The following is a 27,751-nucleotide window of genomic DNA, read 5'->3' on the forward strand; positions in this document are numbered from 1 at the left end:
GTTTGTTTTTCTAAATTATTTCTCATCAAAAGTGTTTTTGGTATTCTGAAAGTCAAATATTAGTCAAAGACACTCTTAACCGAACCTAAGTGATAGGAATCTTATCTGATGTCTGTCAATATGGCGTCGTAGCCTCGACGGCTAAGTTGGAACGCCTTAAGCAAGATCAGAACTTCTAAATAAATAAAGTCACACACAAAATATTACGCAAACATCCAGGGGGGTTACTACCATCTGTTAAAACAATATTATTTTAATTATAAATTGAAATTTCGTACCACGACCTCGTTAACGTAAGATTGTTTTTATAACTTACAATAACCAGTTTTGTATTCGGTCCAAATTATTCATTATTTTTTTGCAGGAAATTTATCTTTTTAAACAAAATATGACAATTTCAGTTGTTTTATACAATGGATAGTTAAGCGAAAAATGAACGACTTCTGGTCGTGGTACGAAACAAAATAATGTGGATGCAATATTGAAATAAAAGTTTCCTGAACTATGATGGTTTTTAAAAGATGGTGGTAGGCCCCCAGATCATGGAACGAAATCCATACCCACCGTTTCGATATATGCCTGGCTGGCCAGTCACATGACAAAGACAGGTAGAAAGAGATATAGGTTGTCAAACCCGTGACGAAAGTAATCAACTCACCACTAGTCAAGCAATAGCAACTGACATCCTGTAATCAACCAAGAATGATACGATACGACGCGTATGGAAGTTCACCTCTAGTAGATGACCAGCCAACTCCAAACCGTGCTCGACCATTCTTATGTGAAGATCGGTCAAAACCTACATATGCTGTGGGACTTTGCTTCCTTATTTCATCTACTCATGGAAGCTTTGAATATTAAATTAAATCATGTGTGAATTAATAACAAAGGCCTAGCTTAACAAACTTATGCCAACGACTCGCTGCACTAATGCTTCTTGTAAATTAGGCCCGATTTAGACCTGGCCGTTATCGTATGTCCCACGCATACATAAAATGTTGACGGTAAGTTTCAAGTTGTTTGCACAGCACCCTCAAGAGACGAGGGTCACATTTGTTGGCCTTATGTAAATGTAAGGCACTTGTTTCGTCAAGGCGTAGAGAGGAAGTATTTTCGCTAAAGTAAATGTTACGGTGGAAGAGATGAAAATATCATCGGTATGGAGATGTGTATGATCACTAAACACTCACATTCAATTACATCAGCCTAATATGTCGTTGTTAACAAATTACGCTTTAATAAGTATTGATAAAGACATTATCAAACCTTGTCGATTTTCGTCGTGATTTACATTATTATACCTACTTAAATTTATTATATCGAAGCAAAGGTTGTTAAAAGTGATATTTTATACAAACAATGAAATAATTTATCATTGATAAGATATACGTATAGTTTATTCAATAAACTTTATAGATTCTGTAGATATGTTTTTTATGAATCTGTTACATACAAATTTAAACATATCTTTTCTTCGACAATGAGACTAGAGTTTAAATTTGGGCGAGAAAAGTCATTTCCACGAATGGGAGTTGGCATACTTTGGCATACTTCTGGCATAAGGATTGAGGAGTTAATACGGTCCTAGTGTAATAGAGACTGAGGGTTGTGGTGTGTGAAATATTATGGTAATATGTTAGCATTTGCGGATTTGCGTACACAAAACTATTCTGCATATTTTGCATATATTTACGTTACAACTGGAAATGTTTATTAAGCACATGCCTAAGAGAATTTATACTACCTGATATAAAGTATTCACTACTACAGATGGGCATCTGAACTCATCTTTAAATAGGCTTGAATTTTTACTTCTCTATAAGTATCTCTCTATCTTGCTAAACTTTTATCAAATTGACCAACAGCGCTTATTCTTATTGTCAAATAGATCTGGCGGTGGTGCTAGTGGATTTAAACCACAAAAGGTTGTACCATCTTAAAATGTTATAGATACGTCGAATGTTTATTTGATAATTAAACACTAACTAATTAATTTTTATTACTAAATATAAATATTTTTTATTATGTAACAGGTGCTTCATGATAAAAGCTTTGAAAATGACATACCTATATATTAGTAAATTAATATTAGCAAGCACGTTATCAACGATTAAACTGTACCCGTATAATTTCATTTAACTTCATACATAATAGGGAAACAAAGGAATGGGTTCATGTTAAAATTCTAAGGTCGGAAACATAAAAATGTTTTAACGTCCCATATTAAATGTTCCCCGACGTGAACACTGTTTGTTCTCCACTGGAAACTCATGTTAAATGAGCTTACGGTTATGGGGTAAGTATGCAAATACCGGCCGTATGAGAGTGAAACAATCTGTGATATTGTTTGTTTTGGATCGGTTGCGTGCTTGCGTGGAAGTTGACTTTGAGGAAGTGCTTAATGCGCGTAATTAAACGCCTTTTTTATTAAGGGTTCTAGGCGTTTTACATAATAAAATAACAATCCAAACTTACAGCTCAGGATAAATAGTCGTGAACAGCCAAGGACGTAGGATACATCGAAATCTAGTTTGTTACTTTAAGATGTCTGCCTGGTTAGGAATGAACTACAGAAACCTTTGTATGTTACACTACTCGTAGTTCATCAGATAGAAGTAGTAAATCATTTAATTACAGTCTTTATCAATCCTTAATTAGTATAATAGTCGTTTTAAAGGTACCTGGTACCTACAACGTTATGTGGTCCGTCTGGCATCATCATCACACCAAAGCAGTGTTAAACGCTGCTGTGTTCGGCTATGAGAAGTGTGATAAGGGAGACATACTTATCCAATTGACGACCTGCGTGGCGGAGCAGTCACCATACCGGTCTGACGCGCAAAGGGTATCAGACAGATATCTAAATGATGAATTTAGATTTCTGTTTGTGGGTCTGGGTGTTTGTGTATTTGTCTATGTGTGTGTCCATGGCATCCACAACACAGGGAATCCTAGTGTGGGGCTGTGAGTGTAGAAAGCGTTTTATTTTTATTTCATTTTTTTATCCAAGGGGTTCTAATTTAGTCCTCAAGGGTAGCAACGCTGTGGCCGACCGTTTGCAGATTTATTTGCATCTACACGTCATGTATGACGTAGGCGCAATCTGTCTGTTACCGTTATTACGCAAATGACTTTAGCCACGGCTTTCGTAGTTCGTTAGCCTGTCTATGATTGCAGACCTTGCAATTAGTTGTATGTTTTTATTAAACTAACGTTCATGTGATTTTTTGAGGTATATTCTCTGCGCACGGGTTTTTTACATTTCCGCCAGAAATAAATTCAAAATGCTTTATCTGCTTTATCTTTACTAGAAAGTGCCATCATAATAGGTTCATTATCTTTCTAGATTAGATCATACAAATAAACAAACCAGATTTTTATATTTATTTTATTTATTACAATAATATGTACTCAATTTATAAATGTATCCTGAGGCATTCAACTAGTTTAACGATAGAGAAGTAATTGAGAGGTCATCGATCACCACTGAAGTGTATAACACAATACCGTCTATTGAATTAGCCTCTTTGGAACTTCTTAGAAGCAAGATTATCGAATGAGATAACGACTTCCCGAAATTAGTTTCCTCCTGATTTGATTTAGCTGTCTGGAAAGTCCCGGATGTGTTATAATGCTGACTATTTTTTTTGTGCATTGACGTCATGTCTAAAAGATAGTGAAATAAATAGTCATTGTCTTACCACCGCCACATGTATCTCTAGATTATATTAATTGTTGCGTTTTGGTGGAAGGGTATGAATGCCGGCTGACTTGCATATTTGACTTCAGGGAAAACCTCAGGTGAACATAATATGTCCATCGGCAGCAGTGACCGCTTACCATGACCTGGACTGCATGCTCCAATGCAACTTAAAATTTAAAAAAAAAACTCTATAGGATAGAAATCTTATCTGTAGTATGTTAAGCATGCCTTGTGACTCTTAAGAACGCGTTAAAAGTTAAAACGCGTCATATGTTATGACTCCTATTAAAAAAACGGAACTACCTATAACTGCTGTTATAGGTAGTTCTCCAGGCAGTTCTCGAAGTTTTCTAACACCAAAAAATAAAAAGGCGAAATAATTTATTCAAAACACTCGAGCACTTTGTTTTTCACAACCTGCTTACGGTTTAGCAGACCTCATAGCGGTACGTTCTAAACAAATTCTTAGGATAAGTACATTTTTTGCGCTCTACGACTTTGTTATTACGCAGATTTTCCTTTAACTTTTTTCCTTAGATATTTTCTGCTTAATTTAAACTTTTATATCCGGTATCTCGCGTGAAATTTTTATTCAAATCGGTTTGGTAGTTTCTTGTTATATCGTTTTGATCTTTTTTACAGATAGTCAAATTTTAAAATTTTAATTAAAATTTTTATATAACTTTCATGATCTAAATTCTTTTAACAGTGTCAAGTTCCCTTATTACTTACCTAACTAATAATGGAATATGCTCCAGACTACTTAGTTCTGGAGACCTATATCCACCAATGTGGTATGAAAAGCATCGCAATCCCGAAGTAAAACATTAAAAATTTATTTAAAATATGAATAGATAGATACACATTGTTCATATTATTATCGAAGCTGATCGGAAACCAATCAAAATATTGGACAAAAGCAAATGCAGTATGCAGAGCCCAAACAATGAGTCATAAATATGGAGATTGCAAAATGCTTCGCTGGGTATTAAAATTACATACATAATTTATGACATAAATATTTTTATGGTCACAGTAAAGTACAAGTTTATAATGCGGTAGTATCCTTGCGAGGAGTGCGTGGTATTTACTAATAAGTGTAAGTTTGAATTCCTATAATACTTTATGTTTGTTTAAATTAATGTGATGACTTGTGGTTGAAACTTGGTTTCTCAATTGGGGACTTGAAAATCCCAATCCTACACGTAAATAAATTTCTATTATTTAAAACAAGTTTTAAAAGGTACATGAAGTCTACCAATTCGCAATTGGCCAGCGCCGACGACTGTGGCCCAAAACCCACTCTAAGAAGATACCCTTTTCCAACAATGGGACAATAATATGAGTTCACGATAAAAGGTATGGCCTGTTCATGTTGGTAGAAGATGGATAGAGAAATGGATATCTATCAAAAATCTATAGAGAATATGATAATTGTAATACAAAGTGTTATGAATGAGTATTGTGACAACTGATTATGAACATTTTCATGGTTTGGAGGACAGTTTGTATAAGTATACCATTTAGCAAAGACCATTTACAGGAGTGTATTTACGGTTCCAGTTACCTCACATTTATATACGTTAGTCCTACTAATAGAGACGCATATTTATGTTACATAGGATACTATCTAGAATATGTAATACGACTAAGTAAATGAACTTTTCGGTAGTGACAACTAATTTTTCTTTTTTTTAATCTTGTAGATATTGTATTATAGGTACTACATGTGAAAATTAATAACTAATATTACCTATATATTTAACAACTAATAAAGTAAAAAAATAGATGTAGGTAAATATAAATAAGCGGCACAATCAAGATTCCTAGTGTTTACAAAGCCAGCCGTTTAGGTTATATTTAAAATACTATTTAATGTGACGAGTTACTTTAATTGTGTGAATAAGATTTTTTGTAACGCCTTCATAGTCTTGAAAACTAATCTTTTCGAATGATAGTATTGTTAATATATAAATCTTTAGTTTAATGTTATTAGACGAATCTGTGAACAAAGTGTATATCTACATTTTGTGTCTAAACACAACGTGAGGTGTTAAAGCAAAAGTGTGAATTAATTTGTATTCAAGAGGTGCCGTGGACTCAATGTCAGCTCTGAGTAAACTTGGCTAGTGTTACTTATTGTGATGAAGTAATCTTGAGATGTCATTGACCTTACTAGGAGCTTAATACAAAGTGAAATAATGTAATGACACGCCCATTTACATGTCAATTATACTTTTATTGAATAATCGCTTTCTACTCTATATACTAGAATATTATTAAGATTACCGATAATAAATATCGAAATTAATTTTGTTTTGAATTTTAAAATGATACAGTGATACATTGTAACTTGCAAGCTAGGCTCTAAATAAAATCCAGCATTATTATTATTATTACCTCTTATGGTATGCCCTGCATAGTTTTAAACTGATTACAGAAAAGCTACCTGGCGCTACCCGGAGAGCTACCCGGGCGCCGTGGTTGGTGTATGGTTGGTAATTTTTATGCATCCTACCGTTCCTCCAGTAAAACCTGATCGTTAAACCTTGTTGGGGGCCTTATGAGCCGTTTGAAATCACTTTTAGCAGTAGATGACTATAGCCGCAGTAATCTTACCATCAGCTGGTGAACTACATGCCTGATTCATATCAATTTTAAAATAACTTGGATCCGTCCATGACCCATTTCGGTGCAACATATCGTGACACTAATACTTTTAAGTTGACATCACCGCCAACGTACTAAAAAACAAACACTACAAGACGTTACACGTTTTAAAATCTAAACCGTGCTATACTTTGTTATTCGTAAATTTTCCACAATATCTAGGTTAGGCGTCTAGAATCAATGAGTAATAGGCGCCAACTTCAAACAAAGCTTCGACAGCATATGAAATCTGTGAGCTAGATTCCTTTCACTAAAGGCGGGCTAACGACCCGTCTCTCTGATATTAAATTATCTGTTATAGATGCCAGGTACAGATAGTATGCTTTATGAGTCATAAATAGGTACCTGGTATTGACAAATATTTATTGAAACTGAGAAATATTTAGATAAATCTATGTTTGTAAATAAAATTGTAGTTTCTGCCTACGAGTATGATATTATAACTTCCGTTGTCTTGTCATAAGTTTATTTGTACTATATAAAAATTTACATATTTTTTAATATAATTATAGTCTGTGTGTCTGTTTATGCGAAAGTATTGTAGGGTCCATATTATAAACCGCTTTACGTACACATATAGGACACATTGACTTTATTTTTAATTTTCAAAAGTCTGTTAAAATTTTTTAATAGCTACTCCACATTATTTACCACTATTATTCCTACAACCAAAAGTCAATTATATTCTCTACATTTCATTAATTCAGTCATTTCCTGTATAATCGGCTAATCGAATGAAGAAATTAATCGTGGAATAATCAGCAAGTAGAGCTGACGTTTCACTGCGGAGTAGCGATAAGTACCGAAGCTGTCCTTTAGTGCAGCGGTTGTCAAACCCTAAATGAATGATCTCGAACTTGAAATTGTTACGGAAGCTAGTCAAAACAGTAGTGTTCGACTGTAGAGGTCATTGCCACAGTTTTCTACGGTAAGCACTGTATGCTTTTCAGTGAAACGGTGTCGATCGCGACTGACTTACGTATGTGGTTTGATCAGCTTCAAGTAGAATCTGTTCTGTATGAAGTTGCCACTTACCATCAGGTGAACGGTAAGCTCGTTTGGTCTTCCAATCAATATTTCTGTTCGGCACATCGTAAATAGTATAAACACTATATCGTATTAGTCTATAATCTAACAGGTGATAAGATAAACCTATCAAATTAGTTTTGTCAAATATATCTTAGTACCCACCCACAATCCTCCTTTGATATATAATCGTGTATTACCTAGAAAGATTCATGTTTTGATTTATAAGTGCTTCAGTCTTATATTAGATCAAAAGTGAAATGTCTATGTTCAAGAATAGACACCCACGCATGTGGTGAGCTCGAAAACATCATCCCACGTGTCGGTAATATCAAAGACACATATAAAATGACTAATAACAAGATATCAATGTCTTAACGCTATTATATTTTCACAACGTTCAGCGCTTAATATTTGATAAGTGAATTTTCTTTGGAATTTATTTGTGACTTAACAAAATAATTTAATAATTTGAAGTAAGTTTCGATGGATTTTTTTATTTTAAATAATTCTTGACAGAATATAATTTGATTTTAATAAATTCGTAACAGAATAAATTATATTTAACATAAATATATTATAAATTATATTAAATATATTATAATAATTATAATGATTTATCATACTATTATTTACCATAGTATTATAAATTATATTTACTATATATATATATACAGTGTAAACTCCATGTAACGTCACTCGATTTAACGACAAACTCTATAAAGCGTCGAAATCAATTGGCTTAGTTGGTTTAGCTTGTATTCCATACAATGATACACTCTACATAGCATTACACCCACTCTCAATAACGACCAAAATTGAGTAAAAAAAGTACCTTTTAAGTTGCTAAAATTAGTAAAAACTGCGCACCAGTGTACGTTCTTTTGTCGCTTTATTATCCTAGCCCGCAATAAACTCGACTGTCGGCATCATGCATACGGAACTTTCTAAGAAATTCGTTCTTTTGTTTACCAAGATGCCTCAATATCAGAAGTTATGAATAATATAATGAAAAAAATACAACAAAATTACTGGTGCAGCAAAAGACGTCAGACAAAAAAAAACAACACGCAATAGCGTTCAAATAAGATTCTTTTTTATGTACATAACTACTAACACTAGACTGAAATAAACTTTTTCTTTTTCTAATTCTGATTTTTCTTCTCTCCATTTAACGACCACTCTCTATAACGCCATAAAATGCATAGTCCCTTCAGTGCCGTTATATAGAGTTTACACTGTATTTAATATAATTTATAATACTATTGTATATAATTATTTATGTTAAATAATTTATTTTAAGGAAATAGTTTAAATTTTAAGGAATCGGAACAACATTCAGGGGCTCGCTGAGCAAACTTTGAGCACCGTTGCGTCCGAATGCTAATCCAACAGAAGTGTCTAGTACGTTCTAAGTAATAACATGCAGATTGTAAATTTGCATGCGGCCATGTCAGTTTCAATTAGGCGAAAGCAAATGTTAATACTCGGTGTTTAATTAACGACACGCGATTTTACCGACAAACAAACACGATTATCGTATCGTTAACCGATACATCTACATTTAAATATAATTGGAGTGTCTGTTTGCCATTTGCAAGTTAAATATATATGTTTATCTGTTGTATAAGACTAATATTAGAAATAGTTTAGAAGCATTGTAGGTTTTACCGATGTTATCTTTTTTGAACTTCGAAATAAAGGAATTTACATGACGTCAAAATCTTCTTTTTTATTTCCTTTTTTATTTTTAAATAAAAAAAATAAATTATATTAGACACATGATATTTTTAAGTAAGTATACATGAATAAAATAAAATAATTCAACGCGTATAAATAAAATTGTAAAATAAATTGAAAAATAAAATATTAAAATATCATAAAATTAAAATATGTTTTATAATAACAAACTGATTGTGCTGGCTGAAATGGCTATTTTTATAAAAGTCATATAAATACTTTAAGTGACATTGACGCAAGCAATGTTTTGACAATTCTTTCATTGGTCGCATTTATGAATCGTTTCTTGCAAATCGTCTGCAATTACTGAAATGTCTTTGAACCTTTGCGGATGTTGTAATTGGTGGGACGCTAAAGTACCAGGTTTGTTCTTGATAATTACGAATTTATATTTATTGAAGTTTTACATTTGGGTATAATTTTAAAATATTTATAGTTATACGTCTTTTTTTTATAATATAAGAATAGCAGACGAGCATGCAGTCCACCTGATGTGGCTACTGCCGCCCATGGACATCTGTAATCAACCCCAGATAGGATTAGATATTCCTACCGGAGGTCGGCCACAGATGCGCCGCTACCCCTGAGAACTAAGCTGGAACGCCTCGGAAAAGTCTGTCTCCCTTACCACACCCTTCAAACCGGAACACAGCAGCGCCTAACACTGCTGGTATTAGGTAGAAATAGGTGTGGCGGTGGTGCCGCCGGAGTTGAACCACAAAGGGTTCTACCACCTTTAAAAAGGTCTAAGGCATTCTACTACAATAAATGTAAACTTTTACCAACCTAATAACATTTTTGCTTAATTTACATTGTTTTTATAATTAGTAGGACATTTATCGTACAACAATACAGGGTTATCTCATATCGTACAGTGCATGTATCTCTGCCAACTAAATGCTACAATAAAAATGCTACATATATTTTTAAGACTTATCCCAAGTAATCAACAAGTAATTCATTAAAAAATCAAAAAACCCGCCTGCACTATAAAAGCTGAAGTAGAATTACCAATAATGGTGAAATAGGCCTTTTATTATTTTTATGCAGAAAGCCAAATACAAAGTTTCATAGTAGGTATCTGCTTCAAAATCAAAAATGTTCAAACAATATTATCCTATTTTATTTATCCTCGTATAGCTCGTATAGCATTTACGCTATATAAAGAACCTATGAGTAAAAATCCAGCACTCTAAAGTTCTGCGGTTTCCCTTTGCGTTGATCTTTATCACAGCAACACTACTCATTTAGTCAGACAGTCATCTCGATGAGTTATATACAGGGTTACTGATAATTCGATACATTCCCTTGGAGGGGTAAAAGTAGAGCTCATTTGCAATAGGTTTTGTCATTAAGTACCCTAGCCGATAGTGATTTGTTTTTGTGATATTCAAGTTCTTGTGTTTTTATTTCTAAGTACCGATTTCAGGCAAAAAATAAAATGCTCCTAAGTGAATGTCCTATTTTGATCCTATTTTTGTGCATAATCTTATACCTAACATCGCAACACTTCCTTAAAATGACAATACGCTGTAGTAGTACCCTTAAACTTTACGTTATGGAGGTCAATTTGCTAGAGTTCAATAAAAACACCCTTATTATTTCCACTTCAGAGTGAATTTGGATAAAAAAGATGTATGGAATGTATTGTACAAATGATTAAAATAATAGCCCTATTTCACTAGCTATCCAAAGTGCTACGAAATATTACGGTATTTTTTTTAAATAAAAAAGTTATTAGCTAGAAACAACTACTCAGAACATCAGTAATTTTCGGATTCGCATACTGCACTAGAATCTTACTGTTCGCCACAGGTAAAGCACATTATCTTAGTTAACACTTTAAACTGTGTTATTGTTGTGATTGTCAATGTAGATAAAAGTTTTATGCCATTTTGGATAGCTAGTGAAATAGGGCTATTATTTTAATAATTTGTACGACACATTCCATACATCCTTTATATGCAAATTCACTCTGAAGTGGAAATAAAAAGGGTCTTTTTATTGAACTCTAGTAAATTGACCTCCATAACGTAAAGTTTGAGGGTATTGTCATTTTAAGGAAGTGTTGCGATGTTAGGTATAAGATTATGCACAAAAATAGGATCAAAATAGGACATTCACTTAGGAGCATTTTATTTTTTGCCTGAAATCGGTACTTAGAAACAAGAAATTAATTAAAAAAATCAAAAACCCGACTGCACCAAAAAGGCTGAAATAGAATTTCCAAAAGCAGTGAAATAGGCATTTCATTATTTTTATCCAGAAAACCTGCTTCAAAAACAAAAAATGTTCAAACAATATTATCCTATTTTATCCTCGTAGTGCTCATTTACGCTATGTAAAGAACCTATGTCTAAAATTCCAGCACGCTTAAGTTCAGCGGTTTCCCTTTGCGTTGATCTCTGGCACAGCAACTCACTCATTTAGTCAGACAGTCATCCCGATGTGTATATACGAATGTATATGTACTAGCTGACCCGGCAAACGTTGTGTGGCCATATAAATAAAAAAATGTTAAGGGTGAACAAATCTTATCACTTAGGGGTAAAAAAATAGATAGTGGCCGATTCTCAGACATACTGAATATGTATATAAAATTTGGTGAAAATCGGTGAAGCTGTTTCGGAGGAGTACGGTAACTGACACGAGAATTTTATATATAAGATAAATTATGTAATGTATGTGTAATCTCCTCTTAAATTCCTTTATTTTGACACCCTACTCGATAGGTTTGGTTAACTTTTTTTTAAAACGTGTTACTATTTCGCGAAAAAATCCACCATTTACGGTCTATAAATTATATAACTTCAGTAAATCAAAGTTTCGGTCATTATTTTACCTCGTTAGAGATAGAATTTAATTATTTTTATCCAACAAGCCTGATACAAAATTTCATAGTGTTTGCTTCAAAATTTAAGATTGTTCAAATGAACTTTTAACCCTTATTTTACCCTCTACGGGGTTGATTTTTCGGAGGGGGATAAATTAGTGCGTCCTTGTTCCTATTCAGAAAGCTAAATACAAAATTTGATAGTAGTTGCTTCAAAATTAAAGGATTTCAAAAAAACTGTATTCCCCTATTTTACCCTCTTAAGGGTAGAATTTCCAAAAGGCCTTTCTTAGTACGTATTAACGCTATATAGAGAACCTATGTGCAAAATTACAGGACTGTAAGGTTCTTGGTTTAGGCTGTGCGTTGATTTCTGAAAAATTAAAAAGTAATTTAGTTGGTCAGTCAGTCAGTCACCGTGCTGTTTTATATATATACAAATATGTTTTTATAATCTCCGTTTAATTTCCTTTCATTTGATACCCTACTCGATAGGTTCGATTAACTTTTTTTTTTAAATGTGTTACTATTTCGCGCCAAAAATCCGCCATTTTGTTTTTCTTTTTCTAACACCTATCTAAGGACACTCGGGTCATTGAGACAAATATTACACACCTTAACTGTTGAAATTCATCCAGTCGTTTGTTAGATCGGATCAAATAAAGAAAGACAAACATAAAAGATACGCGCGAAACACATAACCCTTCCTTGGCAGTCGGGTAATAAAAACACAAAAACTTGAATATCTCAAAAACAAATCACTATCGGCTAGGGTACTTAATGACAAAACCTATTGCAAATGAGCACTACTTTTACCCCTCCAAAGGAATATATCGAATTATCAGTAACCCTGTATATGTATATATAATAAAATGTATGTGTAATCTCTTTTAAGTTCCTTCATTTGTTTTGATATCCAACTCGATAGGTTTGGTTAACTTTTTTTAAAACATGTTACTATTTCGCAAAAACAATCCACCATTTACGCTCCATAAAGTATATAACTTCAGTAATTCAAAGTTCCGGTCATTATTTTACCTCGTAATGGGTAGAATTTCATTATTTTTATTCAACAAGCCAAATACAAAATTTCATAGTGTTTGCTTCAAAATTGACGATTGTTTAAATCAACTTTTAACCCTTATTTTACCCTCTACGGGGTTAATTTTTCGGATGGGGATAAATAGGTGTGTCCTTGTTCCTATCCAGAAAGCTAAATACTAAATTTTGTAGCAGTTGCTACAAAATTAAAGCATTTCAGAAAAACTGTATTCCCCTATTTTACCCTCTTAGGGGTAGAATTTCCAAAAGGCCTTTCTTAGTACTTATTTACGCTATACAGCAAACCTTTGTGCAAAATTTCAGAACTCTAAATTGAGCGGTTTTGGCTGTACTTTGATTTCTAAAAAATGAAAAAGTCATTTAGTTAGTCAGTCAGTCAGTCAGTCACCTTTCTGTTTTATATATATACAAATATTTTTTCATAATCTCCGTTTAATTTGCTTTCATTTGATACCCTATTCGATAGGTTCGGTTAACTTTTTTTTTTAAATGTGTTACACCTTTCTGTTTTATATATATACAAATATTTTTTCATAATCTCCGTTTAATTTCCTTTCATTTGATACCCTATTCGATAGGTTCGGTTAACTTTTTTTTTAAATGTGTTACTATTTCGCGCCAAAAATCCGCCATTTTATTTATTTTTTTTTACACCTATCTAAGGACACTCGGGTCATTGAGACGTATATAATGACACCTTAACTGTCGAAATTCATCCAGCCGTTTGTTAGATCCGATCAAATAAAGAAAGACAAACATACAAGATACGCGCGAAAAACATAACCCTTCCTTGGCAGTCGGGTAAAAACCTGCACCAGATTTAATTATAAAGATTCCGCCCTATTGCCCTTGTCAACAAATTTCTTACAACTTAAAAGTATAGATCCGGAAGTGTATTCTTCACGTATATAGAAACGCTTCATAGAACATAGAACATGCAATGAAATGAAATGAAATATTTATTTTGTATAGGGCTACGGTGCCACTAACAAATTGTCAGTTACAATATTTTGTCTTAAACTGCTGCCGAATCGGAACGAGCATATTCCCATATTATAAATAATTCTAATTCTAAAACTCAGGTGTACTCAAAACCCGTTTGCATTGTTCCAGGCCTACAGTTGCGGAGCATAGAGGAGCCGTCGGGTGGCGCGGGCGGTGGCATGCCCGCGCCTGCCTGCTACGACGCTGAGTGTGCCCGTACCGAGGCCTGGCTGGACGAGAACCAGGACTTTGTGCATGATTACTTCTTGAGGTGAGGTTTATTTTCATAATATTGGAGTAGCCGACGAGCATGAAGTCCACCTGATGGTAAGTGGATACTGCCGCCCATGGATATCTGTAATCAACCCCAGCTAGGCATGGGGCTCTTCTTAAAAGGTGTAAAAAGAGCTCTCCTCCAAAGCCGGCGATGCATTAGCGATACCCCTGGTGTTGCAAATGTCCATAGGCATACGGTGATTGCTTTCCATCAGGTAGCCCGTCTGCCTCATAAGATAAGATAGTCCTATTTGAGTTCGGCCACAGATGCGCCCATGCCCCTGAAGACTAAGCTGGAACGCCTTGGAAAAGTATGTCTCTTACCACACCCTTCAAACCAGAACACAGCAGCGCTTTACACTGCTATTATAAGGCAGAAATAGGTGTGGCGGTGGTGCCGCCGGAATCGAACCACAATTAGTTCTACCGCCTTTCAAATGTCCTAAATGATCTAAGTTTTCTAAAATATTGAAACAGCAAACGGGAGTGCAGTCTAACTGATGGCAAGTGCTCACTGCTACCCATGAACATCTGTAACCTGTAACGGTAACTACAAATGGGACCTGAAGTCTTCCTTGGCAATCCCTGCCTTAAGATGGCATGATATACTATTTAGTTACTGACATATTATAGAGATCCTTACATGGAGAGTACCAAAAATAAGGTTGACCAGTATTCCTTAAATTAATCAATCAATATTGGTCGGAGAATATTGGTCTAGATTTGAAATTGTAAGACCTAGAATGTAGTCAAAACAGTAAATAAATGTTCAACTATGCGGATGCATGTTTTTTCTTTTATGTACATGTTTTCTTTCCTTCAGTTGTTGTTGGACTAAATTTTTGGCGGGCGTTAAACATCCACAATGCTAGTATGTTAGGAGGCAAAGAATAACAAGGTAAACATAAACAAGAGTAGGAATTTATTGACGTACCAATGGTACCATTCTCTAAATTCTCTTCAAATTCTGGAACCGTGAAGTCAGTAAAGTTAGTATCTGTAGAAGTTATCGTTTTGGACATATTCATCCAACGCATGTTATCAATCTATCATTAATTAATCTACCCTTTGTTTTGTCTATCAAGGATTTGAAAATCACCTGCCTTCTAGAATTTGTTGAATTGCAACCTTTGATAAGCAAAAAAGGTTATATTGATTAATAATAAGGGCGTTTGGATAACTCCTTCTTTGATTACAGACTAAGAGAGTAATGTTCTTGTCACGGCAAGCGTTTTCGTACTTCCTATATTACGAGTCATATTTTAGTCGGAGCTAATTAGAGCATAATTAACTTAATTAATAATGAGGGCCTGCGAGAAGTCTGGCAAAATTCCAAGTGAGGTTCACGAATGGCTTTAACTTAGGACGTTGCGTTAAGCTTCTGTTAAAGGTATAATTAACTAATGATCCTGTTCACAGGTTTTCCCCCTATATTTAGGAATCGTAGGTACATTTGGGTTAATTGTAGCCTTTCATAAAATCCGTAGCAACTCTGTTCACCCGTTTCGAATTAGCCTGTTATTTTAGATAAAGAAAAAATAAAAAAAATATTAAATTACTGATTTTATATTACTTTTATAATTTGTATTTAATATTTAAAAAAGAAATGTTCTTACAGTCCTTACAATTATCTGTGTCATGGGTGCCATAGACACATACAAAATTAAGAATAAAATACCTAGACCCAGAACATGATTCTAAATATTTACTTTATATACTGTTTGCATTGCACTCTTGAACCCAGGCCTTTTAGTGGTCAGACCGGATAGTCAAGTGTTACCAATCTACCGTCATCGTAGTGGCCAAACAGTTTCAAACTAATATCAGAAGCATTACAATAACACACACACGTACACGCTATTTTATAAAAATGTTACGAGTAGATGTTACGTTAAATCACGCATTATTTAAACCCCTTCAAACTAAACATTTACCTTTATTATGTTATTATAACTTTGTCATGTGACATTGATGTTGCGTTGCTTGTACAGTGTACATCCCTCTTTCCCGTTTGTGTGACCAACAAATATTTATGCTAGTAGTTTAGTCAGATAGCATTCGCGTGGGCGCTATGTCAGTAGGGCTGCCAACTTGGCAAGCTGCGCTGGGGAAATAAAACGTTGTTTATAATTTATGTTTGTGTAAATCTCTTAAATGACTCGATCGATTCTAATATTTTTTCATGATAGAATACACGATTCGATCGCGGAGTCAGCTTGATATCTGAATTGTTGTGGATCAGGGATGTCTTGAGCTTGTTTGTGTGTTCGTGTCTCGTGGCTTTCAACTTAAAGTTATTTTGTGATAATAAGGGAAACAAAATTAGTAATGTTTCTAGATATATTTTTTAAATATTTGGGTGGCCGTAATCGTCGTGGTCATTGTCGATCTTTTAGCGTGCCAAAAACAAAACTAGATATCTGACTGCTTTAATGAAAACAGCTTTTGTCCAGAATTGTTACACTTCCAAAGAGAAATGCTTTAAAAATATAAAATTCTAACCACGTATAATAACTTACTTTAAAATGGCAACATGTGTATTTACTGCACTCTCCATCTTTATAACATTTGTCTGAAAAACTTACAAAAGCCAGCGTTTTGCATTACAATTCCTATTGAAACGAGTTACACATACATTCAAGAGATGCCCCTTTTAAACTTATTAGATGTGCCAATACGTCGCAGCCCTATTTGAACGTATCGGTGTCCGAGTCCACAGTACACAATATCTAAGATTAGACGCTTGCTTTGAGACAGATCGCCTTTGAGTCAGGGATATTGGCGCACAATTGTTGTTTGAAATCGAGGCGGTTGGTCCCCGGTGTGCGGTGGGTGTTCACAATTAATCTGAACCGCCCTTTAGTGGATGGCACAGTCGATGGGCTTCGGTGCCAAGGGGATATCTTTGTTAAAGCGCAAAGCACAATTTGTAAAAAAATCCCCATATTGTAACTTAATAGGTACTAAGACTTAACTTTACTAATCTTTTATTACAGTGGCACTGTGGAATGTATAATCGAATAGTAGACACTGTTATTTTTTATATTGTATTGAATTGATTGGCTTGGGCTCTCCCCGTAATTAGGTATGTACTCCACTACGCAATGGGTATGGGTAGAGGAAGGTTCTGATAAATGGTTAAACCCTGTCGGATAAATTTCATAACGCTCAATAGGCCTTCAGAACCGGCCGGGACCTAGAACAGCTTATTTTGCCCTCGAAGCACTTCCTGTATACAAGCCACTAGTGGTACACTGTCCAATTTTCCACCTTTCATAGATATAGTAACTTCAGTATAGGTTCCATTAAGATTAAGTAATACTGGACATTCATTAACCCCTCCCCATTATTAAATCTAGCCAACTTTAGCCTACTAAATGTCGAAATTCAACAATTTCTAGTAGGTGGGACTTGTCAAATGTCCATCTTTAATAGGTTGAGCGTTGGATAGATTGATTAATTATTAATAACGGGCGTAATCCAATCCGATGTGAAATAGAAGGTTAGTGTATAATAAAACAAACAATATAATATTAAATTAACGTACGCGTGCTCTTTATTGACATTCATAATTAATTTCATAAATACGCAGCTCACTGTTGAATTAATAAGTCACAAATCAGTTCGATGTGCGGTGATTGATTAATGAATACAAACTAAAACGATATGGATTTAGGCCGAACTGAGAAATTTCTTTTTGAAAGCCGGTTAAAAATTGTATGTAATATAGAATAATTTACCTATTTTTCTAACATTTATATAGAAGTCGTATTAAATATTTATAAAAAACTAGCTGACCCTGCAAACGTTGTGTTGCCATATAAATAAAAAAATAATCACTTAATAACTAAATCACTTAAGGGTATGAAAAATAGATAGTAGACGATTCTCAGGCCTACTGAATATGCATATAAAATTTGGTGAAAATCGGTAAAGCCGTTTCGGAGGAGTACAGTCACTAACATTGTGATACGAGAATTTTATACATAAGATAATTTTAATTTCAGTGCACTTTACACAAATAATCTTGGAAGTATGTCAGAATTTAATATATAGACTGTCCGAAGTATGAATGGCATTATAAAAGGCGCAGAGAAAATTGAACTTATTCATTAGTTTTTATGCGGTGGTATAATGGTCTATGCTCACTACAATTGTTCTATGCGCAAATGAAGTAAACTTACTGAACGAGATAGAAATATTTTACGATTACAATCTCGATAGATTCTCGGGTTGTATATCATTTGTTCATGATTGAACTTGGTGTTTGTATTACAACAATCATTAAGCGAATACAATACAGATGCGATAGGTTAATTTGAAAATAGTCGCGGAATATTACTTAGTACTAGTAGTTGTTCATAATATTCGTATTTTATTAGTGTAGTTCTAGTACTCTCTCATTAGAGCAAATGTTAAGTGTAAACCCTTTCTTAGCTTAACTATAGCATTGTTGAATTTTAAAAATATAAAACACAAAGTATATACACAGGTATGATAGATGGAAGCAGTTTCAAAGACTGACGCCGTGGGACCGACGCCGGGTTATGTGGGACTTTTACTGCACTAAAACCCCCCGGTGGCCGTCCTCGGCGTTTGATGGAGAACTGCGGGATGTCCAACGGAACACAACCGGAGTCCTCCTAACGCGATGCCCTTCTATCGGGCTCTGTCCTGGGGGGAGAAATTTACGCTCCTCTCACATCCCCTGGTGATTACAGCGATATGCGACCACACAAACCGTTGTCCTTCCCAGGGTTGCTTGCTGGACGGTTTGAGCTCAAGTCGTAAAAGCCCTAGTGCGCATAAACCCTCAGACCGGAAACAAAGCAATGTCTGATGGAATGTGTCTGCCTTTTATTGCCTTCATCTATCATCCAAAGAGGAGCCTATTGAAATTTATTATGGTTATACTTTTCCATTTGCCTTTCATTCTTCATTCCGTTCTCTAAACAATTCCCATTGACTTTTTTAACTTAATTGCTTAATACTGAAATAACCTACTGTCTAAATACCGAAAGAACCTACTGACTTTGTCTTTGAAAAAGAGGTATCAATTTTATTTTATCATCTCTAAACGTTTTTATAATTACAATTTTGTTTTCATTAAATTTGGTTACTTAATAATAAATGATTTTTCACCTGAAGTCTGCTCAACGAAGTTCTTGTGAGAATACCAAACAAAGATAATTGCCTTAGTTTCGTCATGAAATACTTCATGTATTATGCAAAATGTCGTTCTATTTCATATTTCATGCAGGATTAGACTCCAAAATTGTATGCGTATCCTTTGTTCATAAATTTAAATCTCCGACAATTATCTATTCTGGTGGCGATCATAAGCCGTCGAATCCAGTAAGATTAAACCCAAACCGCTTATGTTCAGCTCCGAATTAAATGTGGTCGGATCGTTTGGTATAATCTCTCGGGTACATCGACATATGAATTGGTATTCTGAAAGCGTCCAAACAATTAGGGACCGACGATCAGCTGGTATTGCGTTTGTATTGTTTCGTTGGCTTTTGTTAATGTGTTGAATTGAGTAAAATTACTGGGTTGTTAATTTGTTTAGCCTGAATGTGTGGTCTTTTGTTATGTAACCCTTTTTGTCTTCCCTTAGGTGATGTCAAACTGTATTCAGAGTTCTCATATATTTGAGAGCATTACGGACTAGTTTGACGGATATATGGTCACGATATTTTTCTTATTTCTTACACGCACATGATTTCTAAAATTAGGTCGCTTTGTATTCAAACCGGGCCTTTAGAGAGTAAGATACTTGAAAAGATAGAGAATACAATAGGCCAAGGAACAACGAGCTTAATATGGAAAGTAATTAAGCGTTTACAAATTCTAAAAATGTAAAACATTTCCAAAGTAAATCTCGAGTTACCTAACAAGGTAAATAACAATTTACCTCTCTCCTGCCCTCACTTTTAATTAAACATTTCGTAACATTAATTGCGCCTAAAAATATTTAACAAGATGTTTACAAGATCAAACGTTTAGCTTTAATTTTATCGAAATTATAGAGCTTGGAACTTGGGACTCTTGACCCTTAAGTTAGCATAGCCAAGAGGCTGCTTGCAAATCATACTACGAGCTATATTTTCTTATCTTTTAGTATAACTCATCTCGTTTAATGTTTACTTTATGAATTCCAGGCAAGATTGTCATTTAGTTTATTATTTTTCAAATAAATAATTAATGTAGGTAATGTTAAATTCTGCCGTGGAATTGACTTAATATACTTACTTCTTGTAGCAACTTTCCATAAATTTACGCGAGATAGTGCCTACTTGGTATCCAAGTTTGAGTAGGTAATTAGGTACCTACCTAGCTACAGACCGTTTGTAGTCTTAATTATAACCTGGTTAAAATCTCCCTTTGCCAAAACCCATTTGATTTTTTTTTACCCAGTTTCTTCACAGGAAAATAAGCCTCATTAAGATGCTGGTCTGTAAATTTTATATTTGATATTCTGCGTGTACTTGGCCTATTTTTCGAATTAAGATCGATGTTCATATTTGGCACACAAAATATGACGCGAATTGAAAGGATAATTTTGTGATCCCCACGACCCTGTATTTTATATCTTTTATGAATAAAATATTTGGCAGTATGTTCTGTCGATATATTTTTTATCCGTTGGCCTAATTTTAACGTTAATCAATGAAGAATTACAAAGTGAACTGAAATCATTAAAATATGATTTTTATTATTACCTATCGAGTTCGTGACTAAGGACAATATGAATTATGAACTGAAGCCATAATTATCTGTATTTATGATTTCGATCTTTTACTTTGTAAAAGTAATTTTTGTATATTCGTCAAAACATCGTAAAATTGAAATTTCTTATACATTGTAATATTAATCCACCAAACCTTTTGATAATTAAACAAATTTACCTTTTGTTAAGTCTATGCAAATGTTAATTATGTAACCCTGCTTCTATAATAACACATACCCTTATTTGTACTACTATCACTGGTCAGATGAAACAACTCCCCAAAGTGTTTGAGCAGACGGAAATATCCCGTCATAATACGTAATATACTCGTAGGTCGGTATGAAAGTCAAAAGTTTAAATGAGGTAGGCACTGGTATTAAATTCGTTTTCAATTCAGCCTCTTAAGTAAGTTTACCGTACAAAGAGAGGGCTCGCTCGAGGTCGTTAGTGGTCCGCATTGAGTTAGCTACTTCACACGCTGACTTTAATAACTTCATTTGCCGGCAAGTCTTGCTTGCTTTTCAACGGTATTCAAACACTGACTCAAATTACTAATTAATTTTAAAGTAATGTTAATGTTAATGTTTAATATAAAGTTATGCTATTTTAAAACTTATAATGGATATTTCTGATCTGTTTATTCTCTAGTTTATTCAGGAACTTCTAGGTTTTCCTCGTTTACGTAGGTATTCTAGATATTTTCTGGATTAAATACAACTACGCCAATTTCTGTAAAATATGTCTTAGTGAGATTTCGACGTAAAAATCCATTCCATTCTTAAATCGTTCAAGTTCTCTTCATTTTCATGTTTTTTTTTACTTTTCGTGTGACGGGCTTTCGTTTTTAAACTTGCTGTTATATAAGACATAAAGCAGATGTATAAATATATTTAAGCCTACATTTATGTTCGAAATTTCTCATTGTTTGCCGTCATTATATTTTAATTCGTAGGCATAATGATATGCTTTCCAAACATTCGGGCCGTGGAATCCTGTTACAGTCTCGTAAATTTACGGCCGCTTAGCGAGAGAAAACTGACATTGGAGCTAATTAACGTGGCGACCTGTCCCCTAAATCATTTCCATTTTCGTGCCTCAAAATATGTTTTGCGAAAATTTCGGCATCACTACTAATTTGCCCGAAATCGAATACCTACTGGAACGTCAACTTGAAGAGCCATTAATTAAGACCCTTTTCCTAAATCCCCCGAGACTTAAGATTGTTTGGAATTTCTAACGGGATTTTGTTGTTTCGTTTCGAACCTGTTATTTTAACAGTGATTTTAGAGAAAATTGTAATACCGTTAGGAGAACGAGATCGGGATCGTAACTAATGTAAAGGAAAATAAAGTTATATTATTTCGTGCAAATACTATTATTGTTTAATTTCGGTCCATTGAAATGGTATTTATTGCGAGCTTTACAGTCAAATGTCTGAGAACGTTAATTTAATTTTTCAATGGATAATTTGTAATATATATGAAGCTCAGTTAAGATGTCATTGTGGTTATTCTGGAGAGCATATTATCTAGAACGTCACTTAGCGTTGTGGTGTATGGTTTATAGCCTAATTTGAAAAACTCGAGTCTATAACCGGGGTGATATGGAATACATGTGTTTCATCAACATCATCAACGACCGATTACTGTCCCACTGCTGGGCACGGTTCTCCTCTCATAATGAGAAGGATTAGGCCTTAGTCCAACGCGCTGGCCAAGTGCGTATTGATAGACGTCACGTAACTTTGAGATTTTATTATACATCTTAGGTATGCAGGTTTCCTCACGACGTTTTCCTTCACCGTTTAGCAAGTGATAATTAATTTTTAACGTATTTAATTTACATAAAAATTGAAATTAGTAGTTTTAGTATTTGATCATTTTGACTTAGGTTTTGCCATGAAGCACCTATATCTATGTAAAATAATGTGTCGATTCGGTTATATAGTGACTGCTTTGTTTCAATTTATTGTTATAGTAAACGGAGAATTACGAGTTAATCTCGGTATGAACATAATCGATAATGTATGTTTACAATAATGCATATCGCTGTTACGAATACACTAACAATTAATATTAATGTTACAATTAATATTATACGCTTCCTATCCTACATACTACAAATACATGAAAACAAATATATGTATACAGTATACGTATACAAAAATATTCAACAAATGTGTGCCTGTTTTCGATTTTATTAAGACTCATCACAACACTAACACTAAAAGTTAAAAAGTCTAGGCAAAATAAAATCTTATATAAAATTCTCGTTTCACAATGATAGTTACCGTACTCCTCCGAAACGGCTTTACCGATTTTCACCAAATTTTATATGCATATTCAGTGGGTCTGAGAATCAGCAACTATCTAGTTTTCATACCCCGAAGTGATAAGGGTTGTCCACCCTTAACATTTTTTTATTTAGGTATATGGCAACACAACGTTTGCCGGGTCAGCTAGTTATATCTAAAAAATTAAAATTTTATTGTTCAAATAGATAAAAAGTACCGATGGTGGCTAGAAAAACTCCGAAAATTCTAACTCTATTCTTCGAATAGTTAGAACTGCAGTATACAATTTATTACTTAATTCGCTAGATAATTGTTTCCTACTGTAGCAAAAGACATAAACATAAAGTTAAACAATGAGGAAGCTGGAGCTCCAGCGATGATCACAACAAGACAATCTCGTAAACTCTTTAATAAACTAAAGCTTGGTACACACCACCCATTCTTAAGTAAATTAAGGCTTCTAAGTTCACATCCTCGGTAATTAGGTGCATACCTCTAACTATGAATTACTCTTAGAGTGTTTAATCTTGGGCTCAGCCAGCTAAGCTTCGTTAGCTTAAATTTTTATTACATATTGCTGGAAGCACGCTGCCCGCTTTGTCACACATTATCGTTCATCTTTTCTTTGGTAGAATCCGGTTCTTAAACTTGACAAAGACCAAATAGAGTTTAAATATTTAATATAGTTCGACAACGAACTTGCACTAAGGTCATCAATAAATAAGTGTAGTTCGCTCCAGACCTTTAGCTCTATTAGGGAAAAATAGGTAAGCGCCCAGCAGTGGTAGTCGCTGCCACTCTGAAAATCTGTTTGCGATTGTCAACTATTGCCATTGCATCGTGGCTAAGGCGTTTATAATGATGAATCATGAATTCCAAGATTAATGACGGACGGTGTGTACACAGCTTTGGCATGGCGCAGTAAATAACTAAATACTGCCTAGTAGCAGATTATTTCAGAGTAAGTTGGTTTGAAATTGAATTATTCCAGTTTGCTGAATTCGTCTATTACGAACGCCTAATGAAGTTACGACATATATTTTAAGTGCACGTGATTTTTGAATACGATTAGATTATTATTATTTGTTATTTTCCCATTAAATGTCTAAATTGACAAAATGGCGCTTTATGTTTTGTCTCTCTTTTTTGGGAACATGTGAGGAAGACAAAAAGTTTGTCGTCAATTGAGCACTTACTTATTGTTACGTTTACTCAGTCTACTGAAGCAAACTGAACAGAATAATGGATTGATTAAACGTAACGTAAATTTGTGGGATGTTTTGAAAAGTCATGGTAAGCTTACTGTATACTTAGGATAAGCGGATAGACCGATCTATGAATTAACGGAGCGGCCTTCGTTAATGTACTTGACCCTAAAATGTGTATACTTTATTGATAAAAAAGTACATGTAGTATGTTTACCAATATTATTGTGCAAATCACTACATTACGTACTTGCATGTCGTTACAAACGCGCCGTACATATTTGACTGGTCGCCAGACTCCAAGTCATTCAACTTTTCAATGTCGTCAATCATTTTGACATATCATTGTCAATAAAAACTAGATTGTAAACAGAATAGGAATAATGGGTGCTTGACACTCACGCGCGAATGTAAGTGAAACTGTGAACATTGCGAAAGGGATGGCGTCCGTTGGAATGATTCTTCTCGCGGCTCTATACCAGATTTTTGTGGGCGTTTTGTCGTTCGATGAAAGAAAACGCGAATTTTACGCTATTACAGCTACTCTTTAGAATCGATTCTGTTTTTGATGAATAGATGCTATACATTTGTCTATTCTCCTGTCATTTTGATGCGTATCGATCGATAGATTTATAATTTTTAAAATAATGTAATGCTATGACTTGTGACTAATGATTAATTCCGGACAAATACGAGTGTAACGTACCTACAGCTTGGCCCATAAGACGCCGGAAAGTGTAGAACGGTCATTATAATTGAAAATGTATTCAACAATAGCAATGTTGTATTGTATTATGCTTACATACACCTGTATTTAAATATCTTTGTGCTTCAGGTGTGACAGCTATCAAGGCAATAATAATAAACTATTGTTGCAGCTCGATTTCATTATCACTATTATATAAGAAAAATACCTGTGTTTTCAATTGTATTTTTTTAAATACGTTTATATATTATGTATTCAAAAGACGAGATTCAAAGAGACCTGTGACGGACGGACGGATAGATTGACAGACAGGTAGACAGCGGAGGCTTAGTAATAGGTTCCCGTTTTTGCCCTTTATGTACCCAAAGAAAACCCTAAAAATATGTTAAACGTGAAAGTTAATTAATTGGATTGTTTTAAAGGCTTGTACCGGTGGTGCGGTGCTACGAAGAGTTATAAATTGTTGTTTGTTCATATTGTTTCTAAATACATTGTTGTTCCACAGGAAAGCGACGCGACAAGTGGTGGACGCGTGGCTGGTGTCGCACGCGACTCCGCCGAGCGCCGAGCTCGCGTCGCCGTCGCGCGCGGGCTCCGGGTCGGGCGCGACCACACCCGTCAGGTACTGCGCTGTTATGGATTTACCACTATTCTGTAGAATACTATCTGGGGTTTACGCGACAAGGAGTGGATGCGTGGCTGGTGTCGGGCGCGACCACACCCGTCAGGTACTGCGCTGTTATGGATTTACCACTATTCTGTAGAATATTATCTGGGGTTTACGCAACAAGTAGTGGACGCGTGGCTGGTTGTAGCACGCGACCTCGCCGAGCGCCGAGCTCGCGTCGCCGTCGCTTGCGGGCTCCGGGTCGGGCGCGACCACGCCCGTCAGGTACTGCGCTGTTATGGATTCACCATTAATCTGTAGGTTATTGTCTTGGGTGGATCCACTAATTTATAGAATATTACCTGGGGTTCATTACACATATCTATGGGTGGCAGTAGCTACTTACCATCATTAATTTTGAAAAGAAAAAAAAATCACCGTATTATCGTACCATCGGTAGGTACCGTCATTATCTTTATCAAGCGTGGAGCAGTTATTGCGTTCCTCATTTGCACTTCCCAGTCCGGATATATGATCGCCCATAGATATGGGTGAAACTCGATTCCCATGCAACCATGACTGCCAATGAGACACGAATTATTCATGCCTAATTATATTAAACAATTTCTATATAATAATATAGTTAACATTCATAAATACAGAAAAGACAAACAGTTTCCACTAATATTTGAATTAAAAGCAATTTACTCGTAATATTGACTTAATATATCGAAAAGTTTGTTTTTAAGTAAATATCCATCTTCTTTGGTGAAATTTTATGCAAAATTTTAATATGAAACAGTTGATTATAATTTATACAAGATAGGAAAATGGCTGTCCTTTGCTTGTTTAAGAGGCCTAATTATAACAAAAGCAAGTTTAAAGTTGAAAATGTAAATTATCTCCAGGATTAGAGACGCCATTGTTTTCCTTTTGAAAGCTGTCTGATATTATTTTTACTTAGCGAAATGAACAAAGATTATTTTTGTAAGTCAAATGGGACTGAAATTGTAGTAAGAGGATTGTTTACAAATAGTATAACACATAGTATAAGTACTATTAGTAGAATTCTTTAAAATTAACGGGGCCACTAAATGAAATTTCTTTGAATTATTTGTTTACTAGTGATAACAAAAAAATATACTTTCTTCTGGTTGTATTTCAATCATATTCCAATCTTATACCTTATCGAAAGGACTTTAAATAGGACCATGGACCGTAAGTATCAGGCCTTTTTATAGAAATGCACCGAAGCCACAAATAACAAAGAAAGTTGTTATCGATCAAACATAAAGTCAAAAATATATCACATAAGTAACCTTCATCATCAGCTTGTTATTGTTGCAATGCTCATAGGGTCTTCTCTGTCCCCTGTCTGGGTCTGTGGTAGGGGCCCCTTGCCTGTCGTAAGAGGCGACTAAAAGGGGCTTCCGGGGTTGCGGGCGGCAAGAGTGGGAGCTCAAACCGTCCAGCAAGCGACCCCGGGAAGGACAGCGGTTTGTGTGGTCGCATATCGCTGTAATCACCAGGGGATGTGAGAGGAGCGTAAATTGCTCCCCCAGGGCAGAGCCCGATAAAAGGGCATCGCGTTAGGAGGACTCCGGTTGTGTTCCGTTGGAGATCCCGGAGTTCTCCACCAAACGCTGAGGACGGCCACCGGGGGGGTTTTAGTGTGGTAAAAATCCCACATAACCCGGCGTCACTCCCATGGCGTCGGGTACCTTTTGAAGGTTTCCCAGCCCGTCAACAAAAAAAAAAAAAAAAAGGGTCTTCTCTGTAGATGGGAAGGGCGTAAACCATAGTCCGTCACCCTGGTCAATTGCATATCGTTACAATTCATACAGATCAGGACTCAGGCATGAAGGCATTCTTCACGAAATTTTCCTTTATCGTTAAAGCTTAAAAAAAAAAAA

At 34.9% G+C, this 27,751-nt stretch overlaps 1 protein-coding gene across 1 annotated transcript in view; it reads left to right on the forward strand.

Annotated features, from left to right (window-relative positions):
• Pde11 (Phosphodiesterase 11) overlaps window positions 1-27,751 on the forward strand; it is a 189,072-nt gene that overhangs the window by 69,280 nt on the left and 92,041 nt on the right. The window contains exons 3-4 of the mRNA XM_073089035.1: window positions 14,148-14,289; window positions 25,737-25,853. Coding sequence (XP_072945136.1) covers window positions 14,148-14,289; window positions 25,737-25,853 — 259 coding nt within the window. The remainder of the gene's footprint in view (window positions 1-14,147; window positions 14,290-25,736; window positions 25,854-27,751) is intronic.

This window comes from Epargyreus clarus, unplaced genomic scaffold (assembly GCF_041222505.1).
Source record: "Epargyreus clarus isolate Ecla_fem2 unplaced genomic scaffold, WU_Ecla_fem_2.2 ptg000027l, whole genome shotgun sequence".
Classification (NCBI taxonomy): domain Eukaryota; kingdom Metazoa; phylum Arthropoda; class Insecta; order Lepidoptera; family Hesperiidae; genus Epargyreus; species Epargyreus clarus.